Source organism: Oncorhynchus clarkii, chromosome 20 (genome assembly GCF_045791955.1).
Source record: "Oncorhynchus clarkii lewisi isolate Uvic-CL-2024 chromosome 20, UVic_Ocla_1.0, whole genome shotgun sequence".
Classification (NCBI taxonomy): domain Eukaryota; kingdom Metazoa; phylum Chordata; class Actinopteri; order Salmoniformes; family Salmonidae; genus Oncorhynchus; species Oncorhynchus clarkii.
Genome location: NC_092166.1, coordinates 71,390,089 through 71,415,594, shown reverse-complemented (window position 1 = coordinate 71,415,594; position 25,506 = coordinate 71,390,089). Strand labels below are relative to the sequence as shown.

General features: G+C 43.5%; 1 protein-coding gene across 1 annotated transcript in view; it reads right to left on the bottom strand.

Annotated features, from left to right (window-relative positions):
• Positions 1 to 415: 415 nt before the first annotated feature.
• LOC139376857 (protein kinase C epsilon type-like) overlaps positions 416 to 25,506 on the bottom strand; it is a 155,233-nt gene continuing 130,142 nt past the window's right edge. Inside the window, exons 12-15 of the mRNA XM_071119821.1 lie at positions 12,295 to 12,433; positions 10,555 to 10,743; positions 9,273 to 9,419; positions 416 to 4,230 (exon numbers count right to left, since the gene is read on the bottom strand). Coding sequence (XP_070975922.1) covers positions 4,072 to 4,230; positions 9,273 to 9,419; positions 10,555 to 10,743; positions 12,295 to 12,433 — 634 coding nt within the window. The 3' untranslated portion in view covers positions 416 to 4,071. The remainder of the gene's footprint in view (positions 4,231 to 9,272; positions 9,420 to 10,554; positions 10,744 to 12,294; positions 12,434 to 25,506) is intronic.

Genomic DNA, 25,506 nt, shown 5'->3' with positions numbered 1-25,506 from the left:
GTCCATAATGTGTGATAATAGGTATCGTCTGTTGTTTTTTCCCTCTAGATATTGTCTAGATATTTTACAAGTTTCCATGACACTAGCAGGGAATGCAATGTTTGCTTTGAAAGGGAAGAATACCCAAATGTGGAACATCAGTCAATGATTAATTGCACATCGTGGTACCATTTTAGCAGTGCATATCTCAGAGTACATTCCAACAGTGGTCAGTTATGGACACTGGACAGTACTCTATATGCATTCAACCCTGGCACTGTAAACAGTGTTGCATAGAGAGCTTTTTTTAAAACCTTTATTTTAGCAGGGAATCCCATTGAAACCAAGGTCTCTTTTGCAAGGGAGCCTTGCATACATACAGTAAATATCGATTAACACTGAACAGAAATTAGCCCTAAAACAAGCAAATCCACTGTTTGTTTTGACATCATCATATTTAATAGGTTCCAAAAACAAACAATACACATTCACATCCTTTAGAATACAGTACATTTGGCACACAGCAAAATGCTTACAATGACATAACACTAATACATGGCAAAGGAATTCAAAATAAAACATCAGTCAGGTGACAAATTGTACATATAAAGCTTCACAATACAGAAACCGAAAATTAAATCCGGTTACCCAGACCCAGAAATAAGCCTTGTCCTGGTTTAAAAAGCCATTTCAATAGATATTCTTTATTGAACATGCTTTTTAGTTCAGAAGTAGTCTTAATTTGGGTCCGGGAAACCGATCCTAAATGTAGAGGTACATACAGTAATATAATGCATATGTCTGTATGTTTTATTCTACTGTATGTAAAAAAAATACATAATACTCAGCCGGACATATTTTTACACACAATTTAAGAGGTACTTCTCCAGCCATGTACAGTATATTATACTTATTGAACGTTACTGGTTCAATGACTTTACAACAGACCAAATGGGTTTCCTATGTGCTGTTCTTTTCTTCTTCCTATTACAAACACTTTAAAGAGTCCAAATAAAAGAAGGAGGATGGACAATTGGAGTTAGCATTTGGCATGGAGGATTTTGGACCTGCAGGGCCACCCTAGGACAGGGATCCGTCATCTTACAAAACACAAACATAAGAGGCCTAACATCGAGAAGCACAGACAAAACAGAGAGACTGTAAACCAAAGAGACAGGTAAATGAAATTAAAGGACACGATACAGACAGAGAGAAGAGGGTAGATATGAGCTATACGAGGGGAGACAAGTACTGTAACGGTTACATCCTAAAAAACTGGCATAAGGAAACAGCATTGTGCCAGCCTGAATGGTGACGTCTGTCAATCATCCTCTTCACCTTCAGATCCTTTAACACGGTTCTCATGTTGCTATGCACTAACTGTGTAACAGAGGGGGATCATGTGATCCATTCACACAGGTGCCTACGTGTCAAATGCATGGGCGCTTTAGGTGTATGAAAGGCCTACATGCAGTGGTGTGTGTGCTGGGGGGGCGTTAATCATTTTCAGGATCTAGTATGAGAGGCATGTTTAAAGCCTTTTAAATACTGCTTGATCAGTATTGCTTTGACAGTTGATGCCATGATACTGTCCACTATTACTACTGTTAATACCACTGTTACTACTGTTACTACCACTGTTGCTACAGTTACTTCTGCTCCCCATACCATAACTGCTACTGCTAGTGGAGCTAGCACTATTATACATGCTACTAATAATACTACATCTACACTACTAAAACTACTACTACAATAACAAATGCTACGGCTCCTTCTACAGTACTGCTACTTTCACTACCACAGTGCCACCCCTGCCTCTTCAATTGCAAATAGTCCTACTACTATCACTCCAAATTTCAAACGTTACTTTAAAGTTTCTACTCCAAAATGGAATGTACTACTTGCAGTATTGAAACAAAGCAACATGGTTATTGATAGAATTTGAGAGTAGATTGGACTTTACCTTGATTTGGTGTAGGCCTGCAATAAACCATATACTGGTCAGAGAGTTATTAGGCATGAGTGCATTAAGAAGGTCAATGGTTTCCATAAAATGAATTAATCCAATAGCTTTGCTACCTTTGGTTACATTGATGTTTTAAAGAGATATGCTATAGGAAATGTTGACCTTTTCAAAGAGAGTTAAGAAGAGAGGGCAGGGAAAGGGGTGGTGGGGTGGTTTGATGGAGCATTCTGAAGGAAGCACATAGACATGGCTATCAGCTGAGTTGAGGACAGGCAAATGAAAACAGCCATGCATATACTGTAAAAACCAAACAGAACAACAGCAAAGAGTCAGCGGAGGGAAGAACAGTGAAGACACCCGGCAAGAAAGAAAAGGAAAGCAAAAACAGACAGAAACATACACAGAATATTGCACATGGACATTGTAACGTTTTCATATTCTAATAATACACAATAATATCATATGCATGACCATGCAAAGGATGATACCTCTATTTCTCCAAGAAGTCCACAGGCTTCTATATACAAGGTGGTCTGTACAGAGGGAAGGACACGGCTATCTGGTGATGCCTTCACCCACATGATTGTGAGTCTTGTTGCATAGCAGGGAAATCCAGGATTTCAAACTCTGAGCAACAAGACAATCCAGTAAAATCACGACAAATCAAACATAATGAAATAAAACACACAATGAAATAAAACCGGCCCAATGAAATGTAAAAAGCTTCAAAGGGGCCATTCTCATGAACCCACTGCCTATATCGCACACTCAAAAACAAACTCACACAAACTACTACCTCGCAGTATACTAACAGACACACACACACGTGCACGCAAACAGATGCGATACATTCAGTTGTATCCCCACGATCACTCATGCATACAAGCACATTCTTCCACATTGAAACCCATGGCATTCATTTGGAATATATGAATCTAGACTACCATAACACTGTGGGCATATCTACAATACGTAACTGGTTCGCAGTTACACACAAAAGGCATTTGATGTACTATACATGGACACATTCTAATTCTGGCGTCGTTTTGATCATGAGGAAACTTTGAAACAGTATCAATAGTTACAGGCTTCTCTTTTTTATTGATACTGTGAACCAATCGTTTTTTTTATAGGTTTTTTAAATACAATCATTGGTTCTAAGGATTTGGTTTTTCGCATTCAAACACGACAGAGGAGATTCTAGTACATCGAGAGACTTAAAGGACAGCTTGAGAAATTACTGATTAATATAATAATATCATTGTTTCAGTGTCATATACTCACTGAGGAACTAGGATATTTGTCGAAACAGTTGAAAGTATGACCTATCGTACGAAGACCTTGTCGAACAAGACCCCTGCCCAAAGCACACATAACCCCTGACCTTTTAATCCTTATATACACATAAAGTTGACACCGTCACACAAACATTCCCTGTTCATTTCATAGTCCACTGGAAAGGGCCTTGTGACATAATCTGGGGCAGGACTGTGAGGAGCTTTCATCACTGTTATCAGCCCGGGCCAAGGGCCAGGCTATATTCAGTCTCAGGAGGCCAATCCATTGGCCACCCACCACCACAATGAGTTGTTTTTTTTTACCGCTCTGATTGGATCAGGAGTGATCTGGACCAGCCAATAGGAACTTGATAATAAAGCAGATGGGCTTCCTATATGACCTACTCTCGAATTACATAGATTTTTAACATAGAAAACATGCACTGATGGACAGACAGAAAAATATACTGGTACAGCGCTGTAGATGATCAGGTTTATGTTTTGGAGTTGTTACTAATCAGAGGCCCTAATGGCCAGAGTGTTGTATGAGTGTGTGAATGTAATAATTTACTCTGTATGTATTGTACAGTATATTTCTGGATGTCTGTATGTGAGAATATATGCATGTGTGTGTGTTCGTGAATGCGAGTGTGTATGTCAGTGTTTCTGCATATACATGTATGTGTGTGTGTTGGTGTGCGTGCATAAACACAAAGATGAGGCAGACAGCATCTGTGTGTGTGTGTGTGTGTGTGTGTGTGTGCAGGCCTTAGGACAGATTCTCCTCCCCTCCAAAGTAGGAGAAACCCTTGAACTTGTCTTGGTTGATCTGCTTAATAATGGCGTCTTCTACTGGGGTGAGGACAGAGTCTCCTCCCCTCCAAAGTAGGAGAAACCCTTGAACTCGTCTTGGTTGATCTGCTTAATAATGGCGTCTTCTACAGGGGTGAGGACAGGCTCCTCGCGAGTGAAGTCCTGGTCAAAGTTGTTCACGTCCCTTTTGGTTTTCTGTACAGGCGCAGGAAGGAAGGGAGGCAGGAGGGATAGTAAGGAAAAACAGGATGATGACTAACAAATTAGATCTCTGAAAACATTTCTAAAGACAGTCATAGTGTTATTACTAGTGAATTAGTGTCACACGTGGATTGACTGTTGTTTGTGTTTCCTTGATAAAGTCATTATAAAGCAAGGCTGATTGACATAATAGACATGGATGGAGTAATCACAGAACCTTTCTTTCATGCCCCCAGTTCTCTCATTCACATTGTGTGATTGTTGAGGTGCTCGTCGCCCCCTCTCTGTGTACATGGGAACAGGACGGACCCTTCCCCTCACACCCCTTCAGGCATTTCCTACCACCTCATACCCAGCCCATTCCGCAGCTCTCTATCTTTACACTATACACACACAGGAATACTGATGCTTGGATACAGATGTAGGATCGTAACTTAAGTCAGTTTTCTACAGCAAGAAAATATTCCTGCAGCCACAGGAAATTTGAATTTGTCACGACTTCCGCCGAAGTCGGCTCCTTTCCTTGTTCGGGCGGCGTTCGACGTCACCGGCTTTCTAGCCATCGCCGCTCCATTTCTCATACATCCATTTGTTTTGTCTTGTTTCATACACATGGTTTTCATTCCATAATCACACTGCATGTATTTAGTCCTCTGTTCCCCTCCATGTCTTTGTGTGTAATTGTTTATTGTTAATGGTGTATGTTCACGCGCTATACTTTTGTATTCATGTTCCGTGATTTTTGGGCACTTAGATGTCATGTTGTGCCTATTTTTTGACCTGAATAAAGGTGCACCTGTTTACTCTACTCTGCTCTCCTGCACCTGACTTCGCCTCCCTTACACAGCCTTAACAGAATTACACACCTACTATGGAGTCAGCAGGAGCAGGTACCCCGGTTAGAGGAGTCGGGGAGCGTGTCCAGGAACATTCGGCTATGTTACAACATCTTGGTGCCATGATGGATCACGTTGTCCAGACCATGGACCGCTGGGAGAGACAGGAAGTCTCTCCAGTGCCTCGACCAGCGCAACCGGGGTTGCCTCTACCCGTCCCATCCGGAGCCAGTCCCAGTGGGATACGTCTCTCCCTTCCCAGGGAGTAAGATGGAACGGCCACACAGTGCCAGCGATTCCTATTACAACTGGACCTTTGCCTGGCCACTGTGCACCCAGCTCCCTCGGGAAGGGAGAGAGTGTCTGCCCTTGCCTCATACCTCTCAGGGAGAGCTCTGGAGTGGGCAAACGCCGTGTGGGGAGAAGATGACGCGACGTTGGACCACTTCGAGAAGTTCACCCGTCGCTTCCGGGCCGTCTTCGACCATCCGCCCGTAGGGAGAGCAGCGGGAGAACGGTTCTTCCATTTGAGGCAGGGGACGAGGAGCGCCCAGGAATTCGCCTTGGAATTCTGGACTTTGGCCGCTGGCTCAGGCTGGAACGACAGGGCCCTCATTGACCACTATCGGTGCAGCCTGCGCGAGGACGTCCGACGTGAGCTGGCCAGCAGGGATGCCACCATCTCCTTCGACCAACTGGTGGATTTGTCCATTCGGTTGGATAACCTGCTGGTCACCCGCGGACGTCCAGAAGGTTAGCTCATCATAACCCCATTATTTCCTGGCAACAGAGGACTCTCACGGGGTGGTCGCGAGAGTGCTCGAGGAGGTGTGTAGGGGTTTCTGTTGGTGATCCCATGGTGGAAAGTCCAGACCAGATCTCCGCCATGTGCATCCCCCCAGAATATGCTACTTTGGCTCTCACCTTCTGTAAAAATAAGGCGACTCAATTATTACCACATCGACCGGGGGATTGTGCGATAAATCTCCTGGCAGACGCTGCGCTTCCCAGGAGTCACGTGTATCCCCCGTCGCAAGCGGAGACGGTGGCTATGGGGACTTATTTCTCAGAATCCCTGCGTCAGGGGTACATTCGGTCCTCCACTTCACCCGCCTCCTCGAGTTTCTTTTTTGTGAAAAAGAAGGATGGAGGTTTACACCCGTGCATTGACTATAGAGGTCTAAATCAAATCATGGTGAGGTACAGTTACCCGCTCGCTACCTCTTATCGCCACGGCGATTGAGTCAATGCACGGGGTGCACTTCTTCACGAAAACTGGATCTCAGGAGGGCGTATAACCTGGTGCGTATCCGGGAGGGAGACGAGTGGAAGACAGCGTTTAGTACCACCTCAGGGCATTATGAGTACTTAGTCATGCCGTACGGGTTGATGAATCCTCCATCAGTTTTCCAATCCTTTGTAGACTAAATTTTCAGGGACGTGCACGGGCAGGGTGTAGTGGTGTATATCGATGACATCCTGATATACTCAGCTACACGCGCCGAGCATGTGTCCTTGGTACGCAAGGTGCTTGGACGACTGTTGGAGCATGACCTGTACGTCAAGGCCGAGAAATGCCTGTTCTTTCAGCAGGTCGTCTCCTTCCTAGGGTATCGCATTTCCACATCAGGGGTGGAGATGGAGAGTGACCACATTGCAGCCGTGCGTAATTGGCCGACTCCCACCACGGTAAAGGAGGTGCAGCGATTTTTAGGGTTTGCCAATTACTACCGGAGATTTATCCTGGGTTTTGGCCAGGTGGCTGCTCCCATTACCTCACTGCTGAAGGGGGGTCCGGTAAGGTTGCAGTGGTCGGCTGAGGCGGACAGGGCTTTTGGGCAGCTACGGGCTCTGTTTACCTCGGCTCCCGTGCTGGCCCATCCGGATCCCTCTTTGGCGTTCATAGTGGAGGTGGACCCGTCCGAGGCTGGGATAGGAGCCGTGCTCTCACAGCGCTCGGGTTTGCCACCAAAACTCTGCCCCTGTGCTTTCTTCTCTAAGAAGCTCAGCCCAGCGGAGCGTAACTATGATGTGGGGGACCGGGAGCTGTTGGCTGTGGTTAAAGGGTTGAAGGCGTGGAGATATTTGCTTGAGGGGGCTAAACACCCTTTTCTCATCTGGACTGATCACCGCAACCTGGAGTACATCCGGGCAGCGAGGAGACTGAATCCTCGTCAGGCAAGGTGGGCCATGTTCTTTACCCATCTTGTGTTTACCCTGTCCTACAGACCAGGCTCCCAGAATACGAAAGCAGACGCACTGTCCCGGCTGTATGACACAGAGAAGCGGCCTATGGATCAGACTCCCATACTCCCGGCCTCTTGCCTGGTAGCGCTGGTCGTGTGGGAGTTGGACGCGGACATTGAGCAGGCGTTGCGTACAGAGCCCGCTCCCCTCCAGTGTCCTGTCGGGCGTATGTACGTTCCGTCTGCTGTCCGTGACCAGTTGATCTATTGGGCCAAACACGTCACCCCCCTCTGGTCATCCGGGGATCGGTTGGATGGTGCGCTGTCTGACTGGAAAGTACTGGTGGCCCACCTTAGCTAAGGATGTGAGGGTTTATGTTTCCTCCTGCTTGGTGTGTGCCCAGTGTAAGGCTCCGAGACACCTGCCCAGAGGTAAGATACACCCCTTACCCGTTCCACAACGACCTTGGTCACACTTGTCTGTGGATTTTTTAACCAATCTACATCTTTCACAGGGAAACACTACGATCCTGGTCGTTGTGGATCGTTTCTCTAAGTCCTGTCGTCTCCTCCCTCTGCACGGTCTTCCTATGGTCCTACAGACTGCGGAAGCCCTGTTTACTCACGTGTTCCGGCACTACGGGGTGCCGGAGGATATAGTGTCTGATCGGGTCCCCAGTTCACGTCGAGAGTCTGGAGGGCGTTCATGGAACGTCTGGGGGTCTCGATCAGCCTTGCCTCGGGTTTTCACCACGAGAGTAACGGACAGGTAGAGAGAGTCAACCAGGAGGTGGGCAGGTTTTTGCAGTCCTATTGCCAGGACCGGCCGGGGGAGCGGGCGGCTTTCGTGCCCTGGGCCGAGATGGCACAGAACTCGCTTCGCCACTCCTCCACTAACCTCTCCCCCTTTCAATGCGTATTGGGGTACCAGCCGGTTCTGGCGCCGTGGCATCAGGGTCAGACCGAGGCTCCTGCAGTGGACGACTGGTTCAGGCGCGCGGAGGAGACATGGGAGGCCGCCCATGTTCACCTCCAGTGAGCCGCGCTTCACCAAAGATCAGCGCAGCCCGTCACCGCAGTGAGACCCCGGTGAACCGGGTCTGGCTCTCGACCCGAAATAAACCGGAATAAAAGTGTGCCTGTTTACTCTACTCTGCTCTCCTGCACCTGAATTCGCCTCCCTTACACAGCCTTAACATAATTATTGTGTGGAAAAAAAGTGGAAATTACTAACTACAGAAGCCTTTTAAACCTCAAATACACTACAAGTAAAAAATGTCCTGCATTGCAGGAAAGTTCTGCTGCAACAAGGTGATCAAATGAAGATCCTATTTGGGGTCAATTTCACGCCATGTATTGAATTCAAAATAAAATGAATTGTGAACATGAAAAAGTATGTTTTTTTGAGGACGGGTGAAATAATGGATGTTGAAATCAAAAACCAAACAATTGAAAGCAAAATGTATAGAATTGTAAACAAAAATAAGACATCAATAGCAATCATTCCACGGGCATGACAAAACATGTATTTTACTGCTCTAATTACGTTGGTAACCAGTTTATAATAGCAATAAGGCACCTCAGGCGTTTGTGGTATATGGCCAATATACCATGGCTAAGGGCTGTATGCAGGCAATCTGCTTTGCGTCGTGCATAAAAACAGCCCTTAGCTGTGGTATATTGGCCATATACCACACCCCCTTGTGCGTTATTGCTTAAGTATACACTTGAATAAGCATAATAGAGGATAAACACATACAAGTCTATGACTTATTTCCATGTTGAAGGTTAGAGGTTAATAATGGTGAGGGAGGAACAGTAAGGGCCCTAAAACATACAGTACGGTATGTTCCCTAATAGTTCAGACACACTCCATGGTGAAGTTTACCCTAGGTGCAGATCTAGAATCAGCTTCCCCTCCTCCAATCCTAACCTTAAAATGCTAAACTGACCCAAGATCAGTGTTTACAGGCAACTTCACCCTACATGGTCTGAGCTATAAGTGCTAACTCACAATGCGAGGTTTGAAGGGTGGTTTGACCCTCTTCTGCTCCAGCAGAACCCAGTCGATCTCCTTGAAGAAAGGATGAACCTTGATGGCCTCCTCCAAGCCCTGGGTGATCACACAGCCCAGACGCTTGTTTGGACTCTTCGTCATGAACTAGAGGACAGGGAAACAGGCAGATGGATGAAGGGGGAAGGGAAATAAAGGTACTTGACTTAATCCTCTTGGCCCCCTTAGGAACATGGGGCAAGGATGTGAATGTTAGGAAGAGAGAAATAGAGGTGAAAGAGCAAGAGTGAGGGGTTCAGATGGTCAAGTGGTGCAGAGTGGTCTTAGTGATCTGCTCTGTGGTCATCGTTAAGAGACCAGTGGTCATTTGAAGAATCTAGTGGTCAGATATGACCATTAGGACCTCTGGGCCGGGTAATGTGACCAAAGTACCAGTGAGACTGATCACAGAGTAACACGTGCCGGTCCAAGGCAAGCACGCCTGCTTTCCCACAAGGCTTTGCAAACAGGCAGGGGACGGCCAAAGTAAACGCATGACTTGTGATGGAAAAAAGATCACACAGGAACTTGGGACACACACACAAACTAACACACTCACAGGAATATTCTGCAACACTAAAACACAAATATAGAATTACACAACGTCCATACACACCACCAAACAGGACACAAACGAAAAAGCACGTAATTCACATCCACACACAAGCACAGGACACTAACAAATATTACACACTCCCCCACGCACACACACACACAGAAAGCCGGCCGCGTTCTTGGAAGAGGAGGACCCTCTGAATGCTGGGGCGGCTCACCCCTGCCTCCCCGATTGTGCGATTACACAAGCCCCGAAACCACCAGAGAACACAAACACGCTGTTCTTTTCCCACATGAAGTGCAACGTCTCCCAGGCCTCTCTCCCCAGCCCACACAGCACTGCACAGCCACTCTGGCTTTCTGAACTAATTCCACCCAGCCCTGCTCATCCTTGCTCCTCACTCTGCTAATCACTGAACACCACTTTACTACCTCACCAGAGACAGGCAGAGAGAGAGAGACAGGCAGAGAGAGAGAGACAGGCAGAGAGAGAGAGACAGCAGGAGGAGGAAGAGGAGGAGGAGACGACAATAAGGTAAGGTGTGGGGAGGAAAGGGGGGCTGATAAAGAACAAGTGGAATAAGAAGTGGGGAAGATATGAAGAAAGAGGGGATAAAAAGGAGAGCAAAGAGGGATGGTTAGAGATACAGGCAGACTAGGACAGGGAGATAAACTGTAGGTTACTGACCGCTTTCAGGATGGAGACTGCCTCCTTGCTTAGCCACACTGGGTAGAGGACATCATCGTGGAGAATGGACTCAAACAGGTCATCCTCATTGTCAGCCTCGAAGGGGGGCTGGCCCGCCATCATCTCGTACATAAGCACCCCCAGAGCCCACCAGTCCACAGAGGGGCCATATTCTAGCTCCTGTAGGATCTAAACACACAGAGGGACAGGAAACAATGTAACACCATCTCATACAAAATCTCCTTTAGGATCTAAAAAACACAGGGGCACAGGAAACACTAACACCAGCTACACTACAGCAGGATTTATAAGTAAGGGGGAACAGAATACTTGTGATACCAGCTCATTAGGGATGATATAATGAGAGAATGAGTAGAACAAATGAGTACATGAGTTTGATTGATTGAGTGATATATTGAGTGATTGATTGAGTCATGTATTGATAGATTGAGTAATTTATTGATTGATTAATTTATTGATTGAGTCATTTATTGATTGATTGAGTAATTTATTGATTGAGTGAGTCATTTAGTGATTGATTGAGTAATTTAGTGATTGATTTAGTAATATATTGATTGAGTAATTTATTGATTGATTGAGAAATTTAGTGATTGATTGAGTAATTTATTGATTGATTGAGTAATATATTGAGTGATTGAGTGAGTAATTTATTGAGTGATTGAGTGAGCTTTTTTTATGAAACGGTGAGAGAGAAGGAGAGTAGAGGGTAAAGAGTCGAGTCAATGAAAGAGTACAACATGTGAGAGAGTAACTTATGGAATTGATGGTTGAGTACTGTCAAGACTGTCCCAGATAAGTGAGTGGGTGGTTTACTGTCAGACAATCCCAGATGAATGGGTGGTTTACTGTCAGACTGTCCCAGATGAATGGGTGGTTGAGTACTGTCAGACTGTCCCAGATAAGTGAGTGGGTGGTTTACTGTCAGACAATCCCAGATGAATGAGTGGTTTACTGTCAGACTGTCCCAGATGAATGGGTGGTTGAGTACTGTCAGACTGTCCCAGATGAATGGATGTTTTACTGTTAGACTGTCCCAGATGAATGGGTGGTTTACTGTCAGACTGTCCCAGATGAATGGGTGGTTGAGAACTGTCAGACTGTGCCAGATGAATGGGTGGTTGAGTACTGTCAGACTGTCACAGATAAGTGAGTGGGTGGTTTACTGTCAGACAATCCCAGATGAATGGGTGGTTGAGTACTGTCAGACTGTCCCAGATGAATGGGTGGTTGAGTACTGTCAGACTGTGCCAGATGAATGGGTGGTTGAGTACTGTCAGACTGTCCCAGATGAATGGGTGGTTGAATACTGTCAGACTGTCCCAGATAAGTGAGTGGGTGGTTTACTGTCAGACAATGAATGGGTGGTTTACTGTCAGACTGTCCCAGATGAATGGGTGGTTGAATACTGTCAGACTGTCCCAGATGAATGGGTGGTTTACTGTCAGACTGTAGAGGGTGGAGTGTAGTGGGTAGAGGTTAGAGTGTAGAGAATGAAGGGTAGTTAGTAGAGGGTAGTGGGTAGAGGATGAAGGGTAGTGGATGGAGGGTAGTGGGTAGAGGATGAAGGGTAGTGGGTAAAGGATGAAGGGTAGTGGGTAGAGGGTGGAGGGTAGTGGGTAGAAGATGAAGGGTAGAGGGTAGTGGGTAGAAGATGAAGGGTAGAGGATGAAGGCTAGTGTGTAGAGTGTAGTGGGTAGAAGAAGGCGGGTTGAGGTTTACCTCAGGAGCGATGTAGTCAGGGGTCCCGCAGAAGGTGGTGGTGGTGACTCCGTTGAGGATCCCTTCCTTACACATGCCAAAGTCAGCCAGCTTACAGTGGCCATGTGCATCCAACAGGATGTTATCCAATTTCAGATCTCTGGAGAGATAGAGACAAAATGAGGTCTGAGAGGTCAGAGTGAAGCAGTTACAGAGGTCAGAGATAGAAGAGTATTCATCTGTCAGAGACAAATGAGACAAAAATAAATAAAAAGTCACTGTGTCATCACATTTATTGGAGATGTATAGATCTGCCACTCTGCCACAAATTAGGGGAGGGGTGGTAGGGGTAGGGGAAAATAATACATTTTAAAAAACTCTGCCACCACTGCTGAAAAAAATACTAGGGGAAACACTGCAATGCCAAATATACTCTCAGTGTTCCTACTCAGTGAACAGACACAATGCCAAATATACTCTCAGCGTTCCTACTCAATGACCGACACAACGCCAAATATACTCTCAGTGTTCCTACTCAGTGAATAGACACAACACCATAGGACTTTCTCTGTATGGAGGCCAAAAGCACTGTGAGGAGCTATCTGCACTATGGAGGCTACTCTTGGTTCACACGTACAGTATGCACACAAACACACACAGAATGTTCCACAGACACAGAGTCGTGTGTCACTCCATCGCTCCTCTCCTTTATTGTGGGCAGTGAGCGAGAGATGGAGGGTGCTGTTGGAAATGGCAGGAGTGGAGGAACAGGAGAGAAGATAAGAGGTCTGATGAAAGATGCCAGGGAGTGGCATGAAACCAGTCAGGTCAGGGTTTGATGGTTGATTGCTGAAAATATGTCAACATCTTTTAACAGATGCCATTCAGCCCAAGGTGTTTTCACAAAACAGCCTCCACGACCTGGGATTGTGTGTGTGTGTGAGTGTGAGGCCGTTACACAACTGTTCTGTTTCAGAGACCTAAAAAGGACACATTAACAATCTGCATGATTCTCCTTGGGAGTGAAGTGGTAGGTTTAGGTGGGTTCATTCATCCTTATAAAACATTGATTAGTGCAGGTAATGTTACTATAGAGCAGTGTTACAATTTTTTTGTAAGGGGGCCACATTGGGTTGATACAATCATTCATAGGTTCGTACAGATCTTGAATTTGTTGTACTTTTTCTTCCAATATTATCAATTATCAATTGAGAGCAAATTCAGAGCAATAGAGCAGATGCAATTGATTTGATGTACAGCACAACACAAATATATACACACACATCAAATAGGCTACATCACATGTATAATACCCATATTAAGAGTTACCTCAGTAGTTGGATGAGTGAAAATGTCCCTTCTGCATCTTGATTGAATTCATTCTAAATGTATAGTCTGTTGTTGCTATCCTTGTGAGGCAATCAAGGTGTGCATTGGTCAGCCTGTTTCTCTGTTTTTGTTTCACAATTTTCAAACACATAATCGGGCAATGTCTCTTACATCAGTGCTTTCCTCAAGAGCAATACTAAAACACGGTGCCAAGGATATGTCAGTAATCAGTTGCTTACCGATGTCCTCGCCAATGTCTTCTATGTCCCTTGTTATGGTCGAGTCTGAGAGTTGCAGTCCCTTAATTTGCTTTAAAATAGCTTCCTTGTTTGTGAAATTAGCATACACTATTTCGGCTGAGGCCCCAAAAATTTTTGGACAATATCCGCGTCTGTGAAGGCTTTGTTTCTCGTCAGTATCCAAGCAATCTCATATGTTGCCTCTGTCGTTTTCTCTGCAACAGTGCTAGATCTGTCCATCATTTGTTGTTGTCCTTTGAGTTGCGCTATTTGGTTGTTTCTGAGGTTGCTTTGTGGCGGATATGTTTTGTCAAAGTGGGCATGGTGCGACTGGAAATGTTGCTCTAAATTTGCTCGTTTAAAACAATTGACTGCCTTCTGTTCTGGCAAATAAGACAAAGTGAACTAGTCCCAGTATGCAGTACAAAAAATACTTGTATGTCCATGTCTCTTGGAACTGGAGCCACGCTATTTTGGCCTTTCTGTTAGCTACTTTAGCTAGCTGCATTTCCCCGCTGCCATCTTCCTGATTTTACTGGTTCTCCGGTGGTTGTTTGTTCATAGCTGTCACCTTGTTCTCCAGCTCTTCCCCCTCATTTTCATTGTCAATAGATTTGCGTTTCTATTTTACATTAAATCGATCCATGGTTACCAGACTGCAAGATTAGCTAGTAGCAAACTGATATGTGTCGGTCGCTGTAGCTGAGCAGTTGCGTACTATTTTGGCAAACGATCTATTGCGGCCTTTCTGTTCAACAGCTGCGCTATACTGCCATCTATCTGCCGTCCAAGGAACAATATATATATTCAATGTAGTGATTCAGGCATGCATTAAACACATTGAATTGAAATTGTATCATTGTTATGTATTATGAATGGAAAATAGGAAAATCACAGCGAGCCGCAAATTAAGGGCTCATGAGGCCCAATGCGCAATGTATGAATATGGCAACTCATCTATGCTGTGGAAATCGGGGTTGATGTAATAACATCTGGTATCTGGCAAGAATTTAAAAAGCGTTTGAATACATGCATGCACTCTTACAAGCTCCACATTATGCGCTAAGACCTCATGTTCCAAAGATGTTCCAGACGTTTCCATCAGGACATCTCCCCCCTCTCTCTCTGCCCCATCCCTATGTCTTTCCATATCTGTCAGCCCATCCTCTCTTTCCATATCTGTCAGCCCACCCTCTCTTTCCATATCTGTCAGCCCACCCTCTCTTTCCATATCTGTCAGCCCACCCTCTCTTTACATATCTGTCAGCCCACCCTCTCTTTCCATATCTGTCAGCCCCCCTCTCTTTCCATATCTGTCAGCCCACCCTCTCTTTCCATATCTGTCAGCCCACCCTCTCTTTCCATATCTGTCAGCCCACCCTCACTTTCCATATCTGTCAGCCCACCCTCTCTTTCCATATCTGTCAGCCCACCCTCTCTTTCCACCCACCAGGTCACATCACCTCATCTGTGTTATTACTTTGTTGATATTTTACAAATGTTCCATCCTGAGAATATATCACTTTTCTCCCGGTCAACCAGGTCCTTGCTGCCAAAACCGGACGTGTCATTCAAAAGCATTATAAAGCATATAAATAGCCCTATGTCTGGATTTGATTAGATCTTTGATCAAAAAGTATATCCCGAGCCCGAGCCATACATTAAGCCATACACTTTATGAGCCATACACTTTATGAGCCCTACATGAAAGACATTTAATGAGCCCAAGCCCCAAAAAGCCCAGATGATTGTGCTTTTATCCGATACATATAAGACACGACAGAAAAACATAAAAGCCCATAGATGTAGATAGCTATTTTGCTCTCTTGGGTAAATAAATGAAACTATCTCCAGTAGGCTAATCTTTTTGAGTGTGAACTGTATTACTGCACTGTATTGTACACTGAGAATACAAAATATTAAGGACACCCAGTGGTGGGAAAAGTACCCAATTGTCATACTTGAGTAAAAGTAAAGATACCTTAATAGAAAATGACTCAAGTAAAAGTCAAAGTAACCCAGTAAAATTCTACATGAGTAAAAGTCTAAAAGTATTTGGTTTAAAATATACTTAAGTATCAAATTAAATTAAATTGCTAAAATATACTTAAGTATCAAAAGTAAAAGTAAAGTTATAAATAATTTCAAATTCCTTATATTTAGCAAACCAGACTGACTACACCATTTCAATTTAAGGATAGCCAGGGGCACACTCCAACATTCAGACATAATTTACAAATGAAGCATGTGTGTTTAGTGAGTCCGCTAGATCAGAGGCAGTAGGGATGAACAGGGATGTTCTGTTGAGAAGTGTGTGAATTGGACCATTTCCATGTCCTACTCTAAGCATTCAAAATGCTTAGGGGTCAAGGAAAATGTATGGAGTAAAAAGTACTATATTTTCTTAAGGAATGTTGTGAAGTAAAAGTAAAAGTAGTCAAAAATATAAATTGTAAAATAAAGTACAGATACCCCCCAAAAAATACTTAGTACTTTACACCATATTCCTAATATTGAGTTGCACCCCCTCCTATTGCCCTCAAAAGAGGCTCAATCTATTTGGGCATAGACTCTACAAGGTGTCGAAAGCGTTCCACAGGGATGCTGGCCAATGTTGAGTCCAATGCTTTCCTCTACCCTTGCCCATTCAAAACCTTCTGAATGGCACACACACAATCCAAGTATCAATTGTCTCAAGGCTTAAAAATCCATCTGTAACCTGTCCCCTCCCCTTCATCTACACTGATTGAAGTGGATTTACCAGTGACATCAATAAGGGATCATAGGTTTCACCTGGATTCACCTGGTCAGTCTATGTAATGGAAAGACCAGGTGTCATAATGTTTTGTACACTCAGTATATAATACTGTATTATATGGACTGGAATTACACACATCATTGTAACCATGATAAAGCAGGGAGAGAACATGCGATTCTGGTGCAGTAAGTTACAAGTATAGGCTAGTGAATTAGATTTTAATTTTGAAATATAATAGGGCCTATTTGTATAATTAGTAGGCTGACGCCTATACTGTACACATTATAGGGTATAAATTAGAAGCTTATTATGCATAATCCATCATTAATTATCTAAATATAAGGCATAAGGCTAATACTGCAGTGAATGTATTACCTGAAAGAAGTAGCCTAGGACATCTATATACAGTTGAAGTCGGAACTTTACATACACTTACGTTGGAGTAATAAAACTCATTGTTTAATCCCTCCACAAATTTCTTGTTAACAAACTACAGTTTTGGCAAGTCGGGTTAGGACATCTACTTTGTGCATGACACAGGTAATTTTTCCAACAATTGTTTACAAACAGATTATTTCACTTATAATTCACTGAATCACAATTCCAGTGGGTCAGAAGCTCACAAACACTAAGTTGACTGTGCCTTTAAACAGCTTGGAAAATTCCCGAAAATTATGTAATGTCTTTAGAAGCTTCTGATAGGCTAATTGACATAATTTGAGTCAATTGGAGGTGTACCTGTGGATGTACTACTAAAGTGGTGATCCTAACTGACCTAAGACAGGGCATTTTTACTAGGATTAAATGTCAGGAATTGTGAAAAACTGAGTTTAAATGTATTTGGCTAAGGTGTATGTAAACTTCCGACTTCAACTGTATGTGCACGTGTTTGCTTTGGGCTTCGTCCCCATCATGTTCATGGGCTCCCAAGTGGTGCAGTGGTCTAAGGCACTGCATCTCAGCTAGTAGGTGACACTACAGACAACTTGGTTCAAATCCAGACTGTATCACAACTGGCTGTGATTGGGAGTCCCATAGGGTGGCACCCAGCATTGTCTGATGTTGGCTGTCATTGTAAATCTGAATTTTTTCTTTACTGACTTGCCTAGTTAAATAAAGGTAAAACCATTTTTTTAAATTACGTATGCTATTTTTGGGAAGAGAAATTAAAAAAAAAGATTTTTGCATTCCTGCGCCTGTCTCCTATCATTATACAACGTGACTAATGTCAAGTAGGCATGGGCCATGTCCGAATACCTGTACTTGAGTTCTAAATATTTTGTGTTTGAGAAAAAATTCAGTTTTATAGTATGTGAAGAAAATAAAACATGTGTACTGTAGGCTTTAAATGACAGATGACATACTAATTTTGACTTTTCATCTAATAGAATTTTCTGAACACTATTGAGGAAGAGAATCGTCTTTTGAGATCCACGTGTGTCTGACAAAGAGTCGCGCTTTACCAAAATGAACCAATGGCGGGAATCAATGCAAGGGAGCATTAGATGAGGCATTCTCAGTAGGATGAGCCTAGTATGCATTTTTTTTAAACAGTACATTCTAAATAGTACAGTATGTAGTTTAGTACACAGTATGAAGTTTAATTAAGTAGTATGGAAGTCAGATTTCGGACACAGCCATAATCTCAAATAGACATTTTAGTACAAAGGCACTTGTAGCTTTAAGTTCAAGCTAACCTTGAACACAATTTCCTTTTCAATTTCCTTTTCCAATTATTTCAGTTCTAAAAATGAATCTACCTGCGGCAAGGAAAATGAATACAACACAATGACCCAGCAAGTCTTAAATTAGATATTTGATGTAGTCTGCACAATAGATGATGACAATGATCAATGATTTTATTGCACAGCACTGTGTACCAGTGCTCTCTCCATGTGTAGCAGCAGGTGTTGAAGAGCGCTAATGGAATGATAGTTATTTGAAGAAGTTCATTGAGTATATACCCTGTGACAGTTACACTTAGATAACCTGGGTGCCAATGATTTTGCTTTGACTGGATCTGTTGTTGTTGAATAATATAATATATAATATGCCATTTAGCAGACTCTTTCATCCAAAGCGACTAACAGTAGTGCGCTCTTAGAAAAAAGGGTTATTCGGCTGTCCCCATAGGAGAACCCTTTGAATAACTCATTTTGGTTCCAGATAGAACCCTTTTGGTTTTTAAGATAGAACCCTTTTGGGTACCATGCAAAACTGTTTCCAGAGGGTTCTACATGGAAGCCAAAAGAGTTCTAACTGGAACCAAAAAGGGTTCTACCTCAAACTAAAAACGGTTCTCATATGGGGACAGTTGCAGAACCCTTTAAGTCTTGCAGGTAGAAGCAGTCAGGTACCAATGCTATCATGTTGGTAGTTTGATCAAAGTTCTGGCCCTTGAATGTCTCTTTACTTCCTTGCACAGTCAGCCCATTTCGCTCTAGAGAGAAGGCCTTTTGGAGGGAAATCACATGACAGAAATTGCAATGCTGCAAGGCATTTCTCAAATATTAAATAGCTTTTGAGTCTTAAGCTGGCTGGTGAGGAGTTACAACGGATAACATATCATACCATGCACCAACATGGGCCATATCTCTCATGAATAAAAATAAAATAAAATCTGACATTAAAACCCCAACAAGAAACTTGCGTCAGAGTGTGCTTCCAACCAACAAACTCCAACTGAGATTATTGCTGGCAAAACCGAAAAAAAAACTGCTGTACGAGTATACAGTTGGAGTCAGAAGTTTACATACAGTACACCTTAGCCAAATACATACATTTATACAACAGTTTTTCACAATTCCTGACATTTAATACAAATAACAATTCCGTGTCTTAGGTCAGTTAGGATCACCACTTTATTTTAAGAATGTTAAATGTCAGAATAATAGTAGAGAGAATGATTTATTTCAGCTTTTGTTTCTTTCATCACATTCCCAGTGGGTCAGAAGTTCACATACACTCAATTAGTATTTGGTAGCATTGTCTTTCAATTGTTGAACTTGGGTCAAACGTTTCAGGTGGGCTTCCACAAGCTTCCGACAATAAGTTGGGTGAATTTTAGCCCATTCCTCCTGACAGAGCTGGTGTAACTTAGTCAGGTTTTTAGGCCTCCTTGCTCACACATGCTTTTTCAGTTCTGCTTACACATTTTCTACAGGATTGAGGTCAGGGCTTTGTGATGGCCACTCCAATACCTTGACTTCGTTGTCCTTAAGTCATTTTGCCACAACTTTGGAAGTATGCTTGGGGTCATTGTCCATTTGGAAGACCCATTTGCGACAATCTTTAACTTTCTGACTGGTCTTGAGATGTTGCTTCAATATATCCACAGAATTTTCCTGCCTCATGATGCCATCTATTTTGTGAAGTGCACCAGTCCCTCCTGCAGCAAAGCACCCCCACAAAATGATGCTGCCAAACAGTTCTATTTTTGTTTCCTCAGATCAGAGGACATTTCTCCAAAAAGTACGATCTTTGTCCCCATGTGCAGTTGCAAACCGTAGTCTGGCTTTTTTATGGCGGTTTTGGAGCAGTGGCTTCTTCCTTGCTGAGCGGCCTTTCAGGTTATGTCGATATAGGACTCGTTTTACTGTGGATATAGATACTTTTGAACCTGTTTCCTCCAGCATCTTCACAAGGTCCTTTGCTGTTGTTTGTGGATTGATTTGCACTTTTCGCACCAAAGTACGTTCATCTCTAGGAGACAGAATGCGTCTCCTTCCTGAGCGGTATGATGACTGCGTTGTCCCACGGTGTTTATACTTGCGTACTATTGTTTGTCCAGATGAACGTGGTTCCTTCAGGCATTTGGAAATTGCTCCCAAGGATGAACCAGACTTGTGGAGGTCTACCACTTTTTTCTGAAGTCTTGGCTGATTTCTATTGATTTTCCCATGATGTCAAGCAAAGAGGCACTGGGTTTGAAGGTAGGCCTTGAAATACATCTACAGGTACACCTCCAATTAACTCAAATTATGTCAATTAGCCTATCAGAAGCTTCTAAAGCCATGACATAATTTTCTGGAATTTTCCAAGCTGTTAAAAGTCAACTTAGTGTACGTAAACTTCTGACCAACTAGAATTGTGATACAGTGAATTATAAGTGAAATAATCTGTCTGTAAACAATTGTTGGAAGAATTACTTGTGTCATGCACAAAGTAGATGTTCTAACCAACTTGCCAAAATTTGAGTTTGTCAACAAGAAATTTGTGGAGTGGTTAAAAAACAAGTTTTAATGACTCCAACCTAAGTGTATGTAAACTTCTGACTTCAACTATACATATGGTAAATGAACAGGAACTACTGTCACCATTGTCAGGACCTTTACTCATGATTTTGGCAGGCATACAAATGTTATATTACACGCACACACACACACACACACACACACACACACACACACACACACACACACACACACACACACACACACACACACACACACACACACACACACACACACACACACACACACACACACACACCAATCAGGCTCAATTGAGAGCATTTCCTGTGTTTCATGTTAATCTTGTGGAGTGATTTTTCCATTACGTACACAGCAACCCTCTCTGCTCTGACAGTTAACCTCCCTCCCTCCGCTTCAAATGAGCTCCCCATTCAGCCCGAAAGACACAAACACTCAGGCATATGCACACACACATATGCATGTACGTACACGTGCGCGTAGAAACACACACACAGGTTAGTGTTTTTTTTGTAATGAAACTTGTTCTGGAGGCAATTCTGCAGAGCGGTTACCAACTGACACAGTCACAAAGCCGTTCATCCTAAACTTAACCTTCATCACACTGCTAACCCTAACCTTAAATTATGACCAAAAAGCACATTTTTGTTTTCAGAAATTTTTACAATGTTGCTCATTTTGAATTTGCAGGGGGAAATCTAAATTGAAATTGCTCAGTTATTCCTCCAGGACTCCAACAATAAATGTCAACTTACACGTGCACACACGCGCACACACACAAATGATTCACTAGGACCCATGGACCAGCCCATGATCAATAGTGAGTAATACATTTCCTAGAAGTTCTAAAAAGAGACATAATGAGAATAGCTTTGAACATGACCCACGACCCCTGCTGTGCAGACCCTGGTTCAAATACTTAGAAGAACAAACTGCCCTTAATATTTATTTCTATCTGGAAATATTGTTGTCTGCCCACGCTAAAGTACACCACGCTAAACTACAACTGAATCATGTTAACCAAGTCGTTTTAAGTACACAACTACAGTTGGACCATATTAACTAAGTAGTTTTAAGTACATGCCCGATTCCAATGAGAGTTATCCGAGACCTGGGCATTATAATGTCATGTTATTCTTTCTCCAGATTACTACACCTAAATTCTCGAGCTAACACGCAGATCCCAAATGGTGTCCATATAGAGAAAATGGGCTATTTTCCTTCAGATAATTATTGAAGTTGGTGCAAAAAGATCCATCTTTTTTTGTCAGAAAATCACCTATTGACATAGCAATACATGTTGCATGTTCAAGTTCAACATACATAAAGATGGAAATAGGGTGGGTGAATGAGGGAGAGAAAGAGGGAGAGAAAGTGGGAGAGAAAGGGAGAGAAAGGCGAAGAAAGGGAGAGCAAGGCAGAGAGAGGGAGTGAAAGAGGGTGAGAAAGGGAGAGAAAGTGGGAGAGAAAGGGAGAGAAAGGGGGAGAGAGGGAGAGCAAGGCAGAGAAAGAGGGAGTGAAAGAGGGAGAGAAAGCTGGTATACATGAGGACAGTCCGTGGTGTCTGAATAAAGGTCAAACGGAAGTCATGGAGAACAGGCATTACGTGGGACACTCTTCAATGGTATGGTATCTGGGGTAGCTAGACATGGCTGTTTATTTTGATTGTACTCTATGCATTTCACACGCACACGTAGGTGTTATGTTTGTATGTCTGCATAGTGCGTTTATTGCCAGGTTCATTCGTTTCTAGGTTTATGAGTGTGGATGTGAACTGAGCATGTACAGTACATAATATGTGGTTGTATACATGGCTTGGTGGTGTATGATTGTGTGTATTGTGCTGTGCTCTGTTGTGAATGCTGCCCATAGAGGCTCCAGTCTCACATAAGCTTGTGCAGAGCGAGGAGGACGGACAGATAGCCTGGTAATAGACTCCTCCCCTCTCCTCCCGTTCCCGTCTATAGTGGCATACAGGCTTCAACCAGCCGACTGCATGCCAGTCCAGACTTGTCCCACATCACTAGCAGATCAAACTGCTACTGTCTCAAACAAAACTTAGCCACTGTTTTCTTTTCTCTCTCTCAGAAGTGGGGGGTGAGAGGGAGTCATGTACCTACTTCCCAGAGTATTCCCAAAAGGGTTGTTTGTATTCTTGGATGAAAGTGCTCAACAGGTCACAGAGAGGTAAGGCTGAGTCAACTCAGGTTAAGTATGTGGCGTTACGTTAAATGTTGTAGACCTCCCACGCAAAGGTGCGTGCATCACATTTGTCAATCCTGGCTTTCACTGATTTCATTGATTTGCCAAGTCCGAACAAAGCGAAATCCACTGACAGAATGGCCTTGAGTGGAAATCATAAAGACATCTTCATTGTCATCCTACGCTCAATGACTACTCTCTGGAAGACAAAGCTGATGCTTGCAGAGCTCTACAATATCAAATGCTTGAATAACAAATGGATTTCGTTAAAGGTAGACTCAGCGTTATGACGTTGCAACAAGCAGCACCGCAGATATTGCGATGAGCCCGATGCAAGATTTTGCTCTCACACAGTCACACAGGGTATCTGTGCGCGGGTTCGCTTCACGCTGCTACAGCGTGGTAGCTACGGCACCAAAACAGCGAAGTTTAGCCTTGTGCGTCAATACTTTTAGTTGCTGCGGAAATTTACCCACTATTGCTGTTTATTACTTTGTACATCGCTGAGTGTACCTTTCAAGCTAAAACTTGCTCCCTGACATTATTAATAAACACTGAAATAAAAAGTCATTCAGACAATACGGCGAATCAAAAAGGCACCAGGGAGGCTGGCTATACTCTGTGCTGCTAAAATCACGTAGCCAGAACCCTTTGATTAGGAACAGGGACAATGAGTCCAGACTGTAGTCTCACCCACTTTCCTGTCTTGAACGCAAGCTCACTGCACAGCCCAGAGAGAGAGAGAGTAAGCAACAGAGAGAAGGAGAGAGAGTGAACGACAGAGAGAGACAGAGAGAGAGCCAGAGAGAGAGGGGGAGAAATGGAGAGAGAGAAAGAGCACCTTCAACCTACAGTACATACTGTAGCCAGACTATTATTATTTTGATTTTACACAATACACAATTCACACTGGCTGGTCACTTCTTAGCCTGGTAACTACCTACACATATTGACAGACGGAATTTCATGACTTTTCCATGACTTTTATACAAATTTCCATTACCAACAATTGGCAGCGTCTATGTATGTACACTCAGTGGCCAGTTTGTTAGGTACATCTAGTACCGATTCCCTTTGGATTCCCTTTGCCTCCAGAACAGCCTGAATTCTTCAGGGAATGGAAACGTTGCTCAATTGGTATCATGCAACCTAATGTGTGCCAGGAAAATATTCCACACAACATTACACCACCACCACCATTGTCACCAGGCAGGATGGGGCAATGGACTCATGCTGCTTACGCCAAATCCTGACTTTGCCATCAGCATGATGCAACAGGAACCGGGATTTGTTGGACCAGGCAGTGTTTTTCCAATCCTTAATTGTGTGTTGGTGACCGCCTGCCCACTGGAGCTTCTTTTTGTTTTTATCTGACAGGAGTGGAACCCGGTGTGGACGTCTGCTGAAATAATAGCCCATCCGCTACAAGGAAGCACGAGTTGTGTGTTCCGAGATGCCGTTCTGCACACCACTGTTGTACAGCGCTGTTATTTGCCTGTGTGTGGCCCGCTTGTTAGCTTGCACGATTCGTGCCATTCTCCTTCGACCTTTCATCAACGTGCTGTTCTCGGCCACAGGACTGCTTCTGACGGGATGTGTTTTGTTTGTCGCACCATTCTCGGTAAACCCTAGACACTGTCATGCGTGATAAGCCCAGGAGGACATCCGTTTCTGAGATACTGGAACCCGGCACGCCTGGTTCCAGCTCTCGACCTCCCGTACGGGAGTTGTAGCAATGAGACAAGACAGTAACGATGAACAATTGGATACTACAAAATTGGGGAGAAAAAAGGGGTAAAAATATAATAATAATAAATAAATAAATAAAGTCGCCCATTCTAACGTTCAATCGAACAGTAACTGAATGCTTCAATGCATGTCTGCCTGCTTTATATAGCTGGCCACGGCCACGTGACTCACTGCTAGGAGCAAAACATTTTAACTGAACGTGTCAGCCAGACAGCCACTCACAAAGTAAACTACCGATCAATGTCCATGGTGCTGAAATTGCAACATGTCTATGACTGCATGACTATCAAATCGATGATAGGCTTTCTATGGTGCAATGGCTCAGCTTTGCTTTAGCTAATGGATAAATGTTTTTTGGTAGGTATATTTGGTCGTCATTTTCTCAGGTTAAGCCTAACATTTCACGAAGCTGTACAAGGTGTCGCAATGCTGCCATTTTTAGACTGCTGGCTGGTGGTGATAATGCAATTACTTTTTCAGTAATTCATGTTGGAAATTTAAACACTGCAGATTGTCAAATACCTTTTCCATACAACATAATACTAATCAGCTACCAATAGATTTTATAGCTGAATAGAATATACAGCTGTCCTGTATAGGCTACCTGAACGTGCAAGACTTGAGCCATCCTTGTGCTCTCTCCCAGCCCCAGATATAAAGTTGTTGTGTGCAAAAACAGCCTATTAATGCCAAATAATACAGCCAGTCCACCCTCAAAACACTATTTTACTAGGGATTGTTTCAT